Here is a 13,830-nt window from a genome sequence, read left to right as displayed (position 1 = left end):
GGAGGTTTCCCTTCCATCCAGCTTACCACCAGACTCACAAACCCACAAACACAGGAACCCCAACACACCACCACATCCGGTAATCAATACCATTTACGCACACCAGGATCTTTTACTCAGCGGAGCTTGGACGGGGACACAAGCACACAACAACAAACCCAGCACACACAGGGTGATCCTCACCGTCCAGAACAGGGTGGCGCAGGACTCGGGGCTCTTTACTGCAATGAAAGAAGTTTCTCTCCTTATCTCAATGGCTTTTCTCTCCAACCTCCCTGACTTCATCTCGGGCGAAACTCATCCTTCAGGCGAGTTCTGAATGAGCTCTACAAGTCACAGTCAGGGGGTTGGGACATGTAAACAGGATTCTCATATGTCTAACTTATCACTAGTAGTCAATACGCGACATGTACTCAACCTAAAGATTACCAATCAAAAAGTCCCACAAGGTAGAGTGTCCTAGCAAGGGACTGCAAGACAACCCTGCCTTGTATCCCACCTGCGCTGTGACCGGGCACACCTCTAGCCTGTGAGAAACGAGCGAATAATCGTCTGATGCATATCTTGTTGAATACTGAGCAGTCTAATGTGAGGAGCTAACACCTCCTCGCAAAAACTTCTTCCTATATCAAATAGCTGGCGGGCAATTCAGATTAGGCTTTAAAGTTTACTAAAACAGAACAGATTGAACAGATTATAATAGTGATTACTCACCCCGGCGCTTGACTGAACAAAAGCTTGACGCACCGGCAAGTCTTATGAGTTTCTGGTCTCAGTCTCTAGTTTCAGTCTTCTTCCATACAGCATGATGTTCATTTAGTAACTGATGGTCCCATTTAGAGTCAAACAGACCATAATCAAACTCACAAACTCAGATCAAACTGTCAAACAAATATTTTCTCTCATCTGCACTGATGTTAGTAATTAAACTGATAATACAGTGAATGAACTGATCCTGTGTACAAACTGTAAGCATCTGTTCTGCTCCCTGAGAATCTGCTCATTGATTAATCTGTTCATTATCTTTAAAAACCAGAACATAGCCGGTGGTTACAGCCCAAAGTTTTATCCTGAAGTTCCTTTCAAACAGAAGCTGTTGTGAGGGATAAAGAGTGCGAGTAGCTCTCGCAGTGACACTGAGGAAGACTGGTGGGCAAATCATTTAATCAAATCACTGTTCAAAACCCAGCACAGATCAATGACCAGCGGCTTATCCAAGTGGAAATATTGGGCAACTGTTTGGTGTTAGCACAGTTAAAAGATTTCTGTGTGCACCCTGGCAGCGCTGTGTCCTTTAATAATGCCCTAAAAACTCCAGCACATAAATGTCAGGACGCAGCCTTGCTGGTGAGTTGTGAAGAGTCATCAGATTGCTGTAAATGTCACTGCGATTATTCAGAGAGCAACCAACATCACTGTACGCTGTAATTAATTCCTTTCAAGCTTCTGTGACTCAACAATTCACACCTGATCTGTTTTAGGTTTAAGTATGAGGATTAAAGGTTACAGACACAAACTTCACTGGATATCACGCTTGAGTACCCAAATCTCAAAACAAATGGGTGCTGCGGCCCACCAGACCCCATTAAAAAAAACACTAATTTTACATGGCGTATTGTAAAATACACTTCACACAGAAAAAGAATGTCTGTCTTAATATTTGTTAGTCTTTCTAATGATTAGCAACTCTGCAGGCAGAGGGAGTGAGACACCATGTGACCTCTTATCTTTACATAGAGAATAGCTGTTAGCTGATATATCAATGATTTGTATCTCATATATATAACCTTTGAGAAACAAATGGAATCGATCGACATATTCTTATCTTCTCACATTGTCAGCATTGGTTTTAGATCACAAATAGCACCAGAGCTGGATCAGAAACCCACTCAGACCCTCTTTTTCCATTGGTCTCAATCCTGTTAGGCCAGACCACGGTTTAACAGCTTTCATGCCAGCCCAAACAAACTGAACTAAACAAGCAGACGTGTCCAACCCGGCATCACTCCCAACTCGTGAGAAATAAAAAAAACTCTGAAACTGATCGTCTTTGACCCACAGCCCGCAGTATTACCTGCCTCCCTGGAGAGCTGCATGAAGGCGTCCACCCCTTTCTCCCCGTAGCTGCCCTCTGATGCCACAGTGGAGACGTAGTTCCAGCCCATAGCCTTGACAATGTCCACCATCGCCTGGGCCTGGAAACTGTCCGGAGGGACCACCCGAGAGAAGAAGTCGTATCGCCGGTCGTCACTTAGCTCCGGCGCGGTGGATGCATAGCTGATCTGAGGGATCTGGAGGGAGAGACAGAGGGAACAGGAGGATGAGTTATGATCACACTGAAGAGCTGCTGTAGAAATGTGAGGTATAGTGTTCGTAAATCTTCCTCCTATCACAGCGTTGAGGCAGAAGGCACGAAAGACTGAAATATACTTGAGTTTGTTTCATTTGAGAGGACCACGTAATAATGTTATAGGACAGATACTAAAGGACAGGAAAAATAACAGTTCAACTAAACAATGTTTTACCTTCCAACAGGGACAGGAAGTCCTGTTTCAGGTATTTTAGAGTTTCCTGATAATCAATAAAAGTAGTTGATGACTCATCCTGCACTCTGGGGCGTATACTAATGCTGCATCCAATGAAACGCTTTCTCTCTTCTGACGCCGCCGGAGTGGAGTGTTTCTGAGGGCCGATGTGTTACAAACATCTCAGCCCGAGATGCCAGGAGACAAACCTGGCAAGAAAACCACATCAGTACTGGATTCCCTGTCGCTCTCAGAGATTGTGTTGTGTGTGTCCAGCTGTGTACATTGGAAGGTAGGCGCTTACGTTAGCTCATAGTGTTAGCTGCATAGCATTGTGGTCAGGTCCATCACTATCTCCATAAAATGTGCCAAGAAAGACTTCCTGTTATTTGGTCTAGAACAGCACAAGAACACAAGAACAGAGCCAGAATAAACCAAGATAAATTAATCATGGGATGAATTAATGTCAGACATAATAAATATATTCCAACATCGTAACACTGAAATATTTCCAAAAGACAAGCTGAAGAAGATTTAGAAATAAAGGAAGAAATGAATTTGAGAAGGAAAATTCCTTTTAAAGGGGCTGATAAAAGATGTCTTTAAAATATGAAGCCGCAGTTTAAATTATTGAACTGGAAATTGAGTTTGGTTAAGGTAAACGTAGTAACTTTTCGTCAGAGCTAATCTATGTAAGAGTATAAATGTGGCAGCAGATGTTCTCTGTTGGCTGGAAAATGAGTTTGACACAGCAAAAAGTAAAAGGTGTTAGTGGTAATTATAGAAAATCTGTGGGAGGTCAGGGATTATTTGATCTCTGTCCATCAAGGTCTTCACTAATGGGCAGCAAAAATTAAATTCCATCCCTGAGGAAAGTCTCTGAGAAACTCTTAAAGTTGCAAATCCCTCCACCAGATATTTCTTCCAATTACCCTTTGATCTGGGAGATGCTCTCACGCTCACATTACGTTCGGGTTCAGAGTTTGACGCATGCAGAGGCGGGAGGTTAAACACTCGCCTCATTATTTTTGTTTTTTATTGAAAGAGAAAGAAAAATGAATAAGACAAAGATCTGGGGGAAAATTGGATTTTAAAAATACCATTTGCAGCCCAAACACTTTTTTTTACTTACTTAGTGAGACTCTAGCACATAATCAGCTGCTTATTTGCAGTTTCTGCCTATTCTTCTCCTGTTTCTATTACCAAAGGCCTTTTCTGAGCTGTCAACATTGTAACAGGACCTCATTTACTTTAAATTGTGGTGATCAGTATCCTCCTGCAGCAGGAAAAACAGCACGGGGACTTAAAATCTACTTGAAAATCAGTTTAAAGCGATTTAATCCCATTAAAGAATTCTGGTGTTTTGGTGAAACAAGATCTGCTGGAAGAGAAGATTCTGTTTCACCACCATTTGTTCAGTTGTAGGCTGACAGAGAGATGATATTGATTGGTATGAAGGTATTTCTCCAACGTCATCGTGGTCTACGTAAAGACGTAATTTCAACACATGTAATGTTTCATATAAGATCAGAAATACTTTATTCATCCTGGGGGGAAATACAAAACTAAACTATATCAACTGATGTGACAATCAGAAGCTTCCAAAACATTATAATGGGAGAAGCTCTGCAAGTTCAGACTCAGCCTCGTTATAATGTAAATTATTACTAAATTGTGATTTAAGAATTAAATTAATTATATTAAAATAAAAGCAGTTGCAACACAGAGATAAGTTACAACTTCAGAACTATACAGTTACAGTCCCTCAAGGTACTGTAAATCATAAAATATAACAGAATTGTATTCTTTTGATATTTAACTGATCTATGTGCTGCAATGCCATCCAGAAAGCTAATGCACACTGTAACCATGATGAGGGAACTTTCTTTAATAATTGATTGACCACCTGCATTAGTTATGACTTTATATCCAAACTAGTTAGGTTAAGGACACAGCTTTTGTCCCCAATTAAGTTGTCTTTTGTCTGAAATGTGTCCCTGAAGGTAGCCTAAGTCAGAGGCACACATGCACAGCTATATTTGTCAGGACCAGGTTTTCTGCAGCCATTGGAGGTGACCTGCTACTAGTTTTGACTTGTCTGTAGCAGGAAACATTGTCAGCTCGCCCGGTCACACACATTCTCTTATTCCAGATAAACAATACGTTAAAATATGTTTGTGAAAATATTTGAGGAGAGAAATAGTCAATGCAGTAACTGAATCTTGATTCATATTTGATCAGCAGAAAACAGCGTAAAAACAGAGCTACAGACACTCACCAATGGCTCGATGGCTGACCGTCGTGTCACAAAGAAATAAAGAAATGAAGGTTCATAATTTACACAATAGCAGTTTCAGAACAATTAACTCTGTTTCAACTAATGCAGAGACAAGGATACACTTCATGATGCGGTTTAATAGAAAGTAGAGGTCTTCATGGGTCCAATCTAAAACTCACCCATAGAAGACCTGCCCGAACCCAGTGTACATAAAAACATTTTTAATGCTAACAGTTAGGCTCTTGGTTTGTTCTCTGGATTTTGTGTCAGACTCTGTTATCAGGAAAGCTCAGACCTCCTCAGCAACCTGTGCAGCAGATTTGATGACCTGATATTATGGCTCTCTCCTCCTGTGAGCTGGGTTCCCTGGTGGCAGAGGGCCCGATAAGACTACTGAAGAAGAGCAGCTCCTCAAACGGGCATGTTTGTGGTAACACAGCGGGTACCCAGGTGGCCTTGAGAGCTGGCCATGCTTTCTGAAGTAAAGCATAAAATGGCATCAGGCCAGACACGTCCACGTCCTCGAGCTCCTGCAGAGACAGCTGCCTGTCAGAATCTACTCCAGTCACACAGATGAACCGCGTACAGGGCACCGTATTATTGTGCTGACATTTTGACACACACGCACAATATGGCAATGATGAAAAGTGATGGACATTGAGTTCAGGTTGATTGCAGTTATTTTAGGCATTGTCTTGCACACTCAGAAAAACATGTAAGATGAAAGAAAGAAAGAATCCCCATTATCTCCAGTGTCCATTAGTCTGTCCCACTCTGTCATCAGGGACGGGTACCATCTGCGCACAATACAAATCCTCTAAATAAACTTAAGTTACTGGTGTGCAGAGAGACACATCACAGGGCTGACAGCAAAGAAAAGGAGGAGTAAAAACAGGAGCCAGTAAAGGTAGGAGGACATTGATCCAAACCCTGTTGGCAGAGGAGGTGGTATTTTTCTCCACAGAGGTCCAAGAAAAATTCTTCATCCAGTGGACTTTGATATAATGATTTCTGGTATTTGTAATTTCTGCCACTAGGGGGTCTCTCACATCCAAACAGTAACGAAACAGGAAGTGTGATGAGGTGGTGGTGAAGCAGCATGGATCATGGGAGTTGTTGTCTTCCCCACAAACCATTGGCGTCATAGCGGGGGGGGGGGCGGGGACCCGTAGCACGAAGTGGCGTCATTGCAGTCCAAGCCTTCCTCCCGGTTAGGAAATTCCTTCCCAGCTGTTTCATGGTTTGCGGAGGTTTCTAGCGCGGAGCCCCAATTGATCCACCAGAGGTCCTCTCCTCCCTCTCCAAAAAAACAACAGACCTGCTGCACTTAAACGCACCTAAACACACTGAATAAAGGCCCCGTTCCACCTTAAAAATCACTGCTTCTCCCACGCTGTTGGACAGACAAAGGACGTCCCGGAGGGGCTGCGAGCCAAGCTGCTAGCTTGTGCAGTTAACGTCAGGTAGTTAGCTTGTGCAGCTAACGTTAGCTAACTCAGGGTTCAAGGGAACAAATCCCCTGTATTCCCGGTCCTCAAACTGCCCTCCGTCTGCATAGTGCCGGTCTGGCCGTGCTGTTCACTAGGAGCTCCCAGTGAATCAGTGAATTAACAAGACTGCTATAGCTGCTTGATTTTTCTCATTTCTGTACAGCCTTGTGCCCAAAACAGTCCTCTACAGTTTTCTGAAGCATCGGTGTCAGCAGAAACTGACTCAACTCCAATTTTTTCAACTGAGAACCTTGAGGTGATCAGTGACAGTAAGAAGACAGAATGAGAGGAGCTCTCCATATAGTGGTATAGTTAGTCTGCTCTCCAGCTTCAACATTGTGCTGAATTATAGTTTGTCAGTTATTATATCATGGACTTATAAGAGATAATTAAATAAATAATAAAAAACTTGTCAGATGTGAACAAGATTTTTAACATTAAACATTGCAAATTAAAAAATGAAATGTTTGTTATATCTGATTGTAATGTGGCTGACAGAGCGAGCTAGCATCATCCTGGGCGTCGGCCAACTGGGACAAACACTTACACACTTAAAATAAAATAAAACTATACTGTAAAATAACTAACTGTGATTTTTAGACTACTAACTAGCTCGCCGTTGCACCCCATCAGCCAACACCACGAAGCAACCAACGCCAGCTTAGCTTAGCTACAGTTAGCTAGCTGGATGCCCCTGCCTCACATCACTCTCGTGGTAGGTGTTGGTCATTTGTAGACATTAGAGACTCCATTTATAAAACCTTAGCCAGTGTTGCACACTAGTGACACTGTAGGGAAGCGGAGAAAGAAGGCACTCGGGACCATCCTTTGGATTTTGATCCAATCTGAAACCTTTACATAGAAATCAGTCTACAGTATGTTATTTTTTATAAGATTTTTATAAGATTTTGGCAAACATTGCTAAACAGTATAACTATTACTAAAACTAATAGTACAATATGATTTAATCTCGAAGGGTTAAAAAGGCTTTTTTTAAATTTCATCTGGACATTAATAATCCCAGTCTGGGAGTGTAAACTACCGACCACCTTAATCTGACCTCGTCATTCCTTAAACTGTTGCCATTTGAGAAGGAATCTGTTGGAATTAGTAAATTAAAAACATCTTTATTGAAAAACTATCTACTGATGCTTTTGGAGACACAGGAGAAATATGCAGAAGTGCAAAGTTAGATTTGGGGAGTATGCCAGACGCTCCACTCAGCTCTTACACACTAAAATGCTTTTGATGAATTGCACTTCATTTTGAATTGGAGGTGCATGCCAAAGACTTTTAATTAGCTAGTAAGCCTTTATGAAAGCAGCTCCAAACGATGTAACATGCACAATAGGTAGATGCAGAAGAAAAAAATTATATATATAATATTATGTAAATATGATCAATTATCATCTTCAGCTTTGAGCCTAATTCTATTTATGTAGTTTCATGATGATTATATGAAGCTTGATGGCCAGATTTTTTTTTTCATTGCTAACTGTACCGAAACAGGGAGAAAACAATACCAGTGAATGTTATTTATACAAAAAAATAAATAGCATGTGAGTGACATGAGAAATGAAAAAAAAAAAAATGAAGGATCTGTGTTTGAACCCCAAAGTTTGGCAGCAAACCACCTTCTGCCCCTGTGATAGATTAGACTCATAAGCAGCTTGGTCATCTCTCTCTCCCTCTATCATACCTGCTGGCATCCCTCTTTCTTCCTTCGGACATGGAAAGGTCAGCACCTTGACAGCTTCAATAAAACACAACCTGCGCTACAATGTGACAATGGCTAAACCCTGCATTGATCCGAGACACAAGAGGCAGAAAGACAGAGGGCGGAGGGAAGTCTGAAAGAAGCAAACATGACCTGAACTGGAAGGTGACGCCAGCTAAAGCTGCATTGATCTGAGACAGACTGTAATAGAAGGGGAGAGGGGACAGAAAAGTGATAGACAACCGAAGACGGAGGGATTGACAGAAGGGGAAGGAAAAACGGAGACAGAGGAACAGGAAGAGAGAGGAGTATGAGGCGGGAATGACAATGCGACAGAGATCCAAAATTGATTCAAGGGCCCAGAAGCTTCTCCGTACCTGAGTGGAATGAGAAAGTAGACATTCAGAAAGAGACAAAGAGAGAGCGAGAAAAGGGAGTCTGAGTGGCCACAGTGATGCACCAAACACGGTTATTGACATTTCCATCTGACATTTGTGCGTGCCTTCAATGGAAGAGGACTTGAAGTTATTGACCTTCTGCTGAACGCTGATGTCTATTAAATGAGTGTGTTTGTCTGTGTGATCTGTGGTGGCTGCTGTCGCTTGTGTCCTTTCGGCACACATGTGGCTATAAGTCAGAGGGGTCAGAGCCGAGTGTCAGCACTCAGAGTCTGGGTACGGGTACAAAACAGGTGGAAGGATTTAAAAGTTTGTGCTAGCTCAAACAATTCCTCAAGAAATTTGATTACCAAAATATCATCAATACAAATTCTTTGCATCAAAGCTTTGTTTATATATGCAGCCGATTATTATTTGCACAACGGGCTTTGGAGAGAGAAAATATTAAAGGACGAAGAGAAAAGTCACAGAAACTGACAGAAAGTTGATAAGTTACAAGTTACAAAGGAAAGGACAGATACACAACATCGATCAGTGCTGCATACAAGGCAGAGGTCTTTTGTCTATGTAATTATTATAATAGTAACAATAGTTATATTGCTAATAACAATATTATTAATATTAGTTTTATTAAGTCATATAATCTGACACTAATTGTCTTTCAGAGACAGATTTGATTGAGTCCATTTGACAATAATACTAAGTTACAGAGTTTGAATACAGGACGGAGGTCAGTGCTATAGATTCATGGAACACATCAGTGATATAGATACAGGGCATAGATCAGTGCTGTAGATACAGGGCAGAGGTCTGTACTGTATTTGATTCATATAATAGTAACTGTGATATTAATATTAACTATTAATTAGTCCAAGTCCAATAATTTGACGCTAATTGTTTGATTGCTGCAAACACACTTTGTTACCTTCAGTTTTTAATTTTTTTCTTCTTCCATATATTTTTTGGACCGATATGTCTCGCATACAGTATTTAATTAGGACTCTTTCATGCTTTATGACCTATACTGAAGTCAGCCTCGGGGGCAATAGTGATGTTGTGGCTTCACTCTTGGAGAGCTGTAATGTCGTTCATCTTTACATATGTACGCACCATTAATTATTGGCACTGTCATTCTTCTCTGTCTCTAATTGGTTTGTGTTTGTTGCCTTCGTTAGTTAGATTTAGGCAGGAGGAATGAGATTGTTAGGGTAAGAAAAAAAGTGAACGAGTGCTGAAAATTAGGGTTAGGGACCCTGGCAACTTTCATTGGTCCAATTTTGGGCCAGCCCTGACCAGCAGGAAAACATTTTTGGTAGACAAAAACCTTTTAACTGTAAAAGCATAATGCTTTGGAAGGGTTGCAGCTCTTTCATCATGTTCGTCATTAAAACATCTGGATTTTTTCACTTGTTTCTCTGTGTTTGTCAGCTGTATTGCTGCTGTGCATCAACCACAAATCCAATTTTCATGACAATTGCAATGAAAGTAAAGTACCAAATATAAAATGTACATTTACATTTTTTATTTAACTTATAGTGTAATTATTTTTGGAGTTATACGTGGCTGCTATTTTTTACCTTACTTTTTTCTGTCATGTGCCCCCTGCAGTACTCCCTAGGGAAACGCATACCCCCATTTGAGGAACATTAGTCTAATATGCTAGGCTACATATTTACTCTTCAACCTACTTTAAAACAACTTTTAATCATGAACACAGTTGCATTAGCCTGCTGCACCATATCAGTCTACATTATCAGCAATTAATCAGTACTTAAGAATAAAACACAACCTGCTTTACATGAAAAGCATTCAGCAGAGGAGGTGTCTCAAAGTCTCACCCCTCCCCTGACTCACCTGAGACAAACCAGGACACAGTTTATTCTTCCTCACTAAAGAGAGACGCACAGACTGAATAACAGACAATCAGATTCACCTTCAGACCAAACTAACAACTCTGAGTGAGTTCAGCTACAGGAGAGAAAAGTGGGAAACTACGACACTGCTGCTTCAACCTGCTGACGCTCAACACACTGAAAGTGAGTTTGACTAAAAACACAACTTAAAGTAAAGTTCAGTGAAGTTAGTAGAGAAGGAAGGGAGCAGTGACTGACTGTATTTTCTGTGTTTGTTTTCAGCTTAACTCAGAAACAAAATGGCTTCCAGATCAGAAGGATCTCTGCTGTCCGGTCTGTCATGATGTCTTTAGAGATCCTGTTGTTCTGTCATGCAGCCACAGCTTCTGTAAAGACTGTCTGAAGAGCTGGTGGACAGAGAAACCAACACACGAGTGTCCGGTTTTTAAGAGATTGTCAAAGTACGAACCACCCTGTAACCTGGTGACAGATCTTCAGAGGCTCTCTGCAGTCTGCATTTGAAATCTTGAACAAGATGAACAGGACATGGTCTCCTACACTCCTGTGATTCTGGATCCAAACACTGCTCATCCAGAACTCATCCTGTCTGAAGATCTGACCAGTGTGAGACGAGGAGAGAAACAGCAGCTTCCTGATAATCCAGAGAGGTTTGATTCTTACTGCTCTGTTCTGGGCTCTGAGGGCTTTAACTCAGGGACTCACAGCTGGGATGTCGAGGTGGGAGACAGAACAGAATAGAGAGAGTCTGTCCAAAGGAAGGGAGACATACGGTCTGGATTATGGGAAATAGAGTTCTATGGAGGTAAATACTCAGCATGGTCACCATCAGCTCCATCCACTGATCTCGTAGTTCAGAAGAAGGTCCAGAGGATCAGAGTGAATCTGGACTGGAACAGAGGTTAGGCTGTCATTCTTGATTCCTGTACTAACACACACATACACACCTTCACAAACACTTTCACTGAGAGGATGTTTCCATATATAACCACTCTGAAAGAAGTGAAGATATTACCAGTGAAGGTCAGTGTGACAGTGTAACAGAGCAGTTAGAGATAAAGAGGATGATTATATTTAAATTGTTTATTTCTTAAAGGGAAACTGAATTTAACCTGCTTCTGCTGTTATTTATTACTACAAAGATATGTTTACTCTTGTTTCAGTTATTGTGTTTATTTTCGGTTTCTTTTTATGTACCTTGACAATTTGTCTCTATTGTTGACCTTTTCATGTAAAATTATTTGTCACACTGGTGAACTTTCATATCAAAGGCAGTTCTTGGGTTGCTACCATCCTGTCTATGAACTCATATTTCACAGACGTTTGATCGACAGAATTTTTTGTGACTTTTATATTTTGTCTGGACCAAATGTTCCTACAGAGATTGAGAACAGGGTGTTTACGTACTCTGCACCCTCAGCCTGGAATATACTACAGAAAGATTTTAATCTCCATGATCGGATTCCTTTGTATGCCTATAAATCAATTTTAAAAGATCTGGAGACCAATTTGTTGGGGTGTTGATGCTCAAACTGATATTGTTGGATGCATGGCTTCAATTGCAGTTTTATTCTCTGGGATGTTATATGTTATAATTCTGTCTTTTTTGTTTTGTATCTGTTACTTGTTCTCGTTTTGTGCTGCTGCCTGTTATGGCCAGGACTCTCCTGAAAAAGAGATTTTTAATCTCAATGTGACCTTTGCTGGTTAATTAAAATATATTTCACTTACATATTATCTGGTCTTTATCTTTGGTTCATTTAGCCTTTTCAAATATGATAAAATATTTGATCATTTATTATCATTCTGACTTTTGTGTGGAGCTGTGAACACCAGAAACCACTTTATGGGAGCAGATGGGATTAAAATAAAGATAAAATAATAAATGTATCAATAACTGTTGAGCTGCCAATCATTGTTTAGCTCCAACAACCTTTATTCCAGATTAAAATGGTCATGGAATATTTAAAATGTGTAAAATGTACATTTTGAAATCAAATTACATGAACATTTTTCTGTTTGATGTAATGAAACTGAGATGATTCTGTCTGTAAATTGAATTCTGCTGTTAGTCATTGAATCACTCTATTTAAATCTCGTGACATCTCGTGGTTAAGGTGGATGTCTCAGTTTGGGTTCAGACTTTATATAATATTGGTGATTTCAGAACATTAATTAACATTAAAGTTAATGCTGATTGTACATTAACTCCCAGTTTGTCAGTCATGTTTTAACTCCTGGACCACATTCAGACTACTTTTGAACATAAACTTAACTGTTGTAACAGCCAGTTGCACAATATCAATGTGCTGTGTACATTTTTAGCCACAAACACACCCCTGTGTTATATCCAAAGCACATAGACATAGATACATAAATGCTGTATTGGCTGCTTCGGCCTGTTGTTGACATACATCAACATCACCGGTATATTGAACCAGGTAAGACTGACAGGTAAACAAGGGGAGTTGCAACTTTTCTGGTTAAAAAGCACTATAATGTTTACATTTCAAAACCAACTTAATTGAGTCATTTTTATATTTAAAAGTTAATGTTTTTATTGTCACTATACTTATTATATCTATAGTTAATAGGCTACACAAGCGGTGAGACGATCAAGACATGGGTTTATTCTAGGCTTACATGAATCGAATTACTTAAATGTTGGACAATAATTCATTGTTATGATATTTATAATAATCATAATGTTATATACAGAATGCAGGTCCTCAGTGTCAGCAAGTTTTGCTTTCATTTAGGGTTAAACAGGCGGCCAATGTTGCGTCTATGTATATATATGTCTATGATTCAGCAGGGAAGACCAAACTCCTCCTCTCACCTAAATCAACCGAGACAAACCAGGAAACAGGTTGTTATTCTTCCTCACTAAAGAGAGACGCACAGACTGAAAAACAAATGATCAGATTCACCTTCAGACCAAACTGACAGATTCCTCTGAGCGAGTTCAGCCACAGGAAAGAAAAGTGGATAACTACAACACTGCTGCTTCAACCTGCAGACGCTCCACACAGTGAATGTGAGTTTGACTAAAAATAAAAATGAAAGTGAAAGTAAATTTTATTGAAGACAGTAGACGGGGGAGGGGAGCCATGAGCAGTGTAAGGCTTGACACTTAAGAAATGTAATTTATTATTCAATACTCTTTTCAAAGGTAATGTACACTTTGTATTACTTTTCAGCAAAACTGGTTATTGCCTCCTTTTTCCCCAAAATTCAGACTTCATGTGTGCCTCTGTGTGAATGTCAGGGTAATTGCCCAGTAAGTATAGCTAAGGCTTCAATCTAGCAGTTTTATTCTACAGCCACTGTATCCAAAAAAAATAAAAGCTACATTGAAAGCACACCTCAAACTGATGACACTCAATCCAAGAACTTCTGGTATTCAGTGAAAAGCAGAGTCCCAGTTAGATCATACATGCAAATATGAATGTTTGTCAACACACATATCGTTAGATTGGTTAGATTCTGCACAATTCAATCAAACAAATGATTCTTTGATATTTAGATATTTTTTATACAAGTAATATTCA

General features: G+C 40.1%; 1 protein-coding gene across 1 annotated transcript in view; it reads right to left on the bottom strand.

Annotated features, from left to right (window-relative positions):
• Window positions 1–13,830, bottom strand: part of LOC118328771 (metabotropic glutamate receptor 7-like) — a 119,918-nt gene that overhangs the window by 59,003 nt on the left and 47,085 nt on the right. Inside the window, exon 2 of the mRNA XM_035662670.1 lies at window positions 2,075–2,291. Within this exon, the coding sequence (XP_035518563.1) occupies window positions 2,075–2,291 (217 nt within the window). The remainder of the gene's footprint in view (window positions 1–2,074; window positions 2,292–13,830) is intronic.

The sequence above is a fragment of the Morone saxatilis genome, unplaced genomic scaffold (assembly GCF_004916995.1).
Source record: "Morone saxatilis isolate NCDOM2014 unplaced genomic scaffold, NCSU_SB_2.0 Contig18, whole genome shotgun sequence".
Taxonomy (NCBI): domain Eukaryota; kingdom Metazoa; phylum Chordata; class Actinopteri; family Moronidae; genus Morone; species Morone saxatilis.
This window is presented reverse-complemented; position numbering and strand designations above follow the sequence as displayed.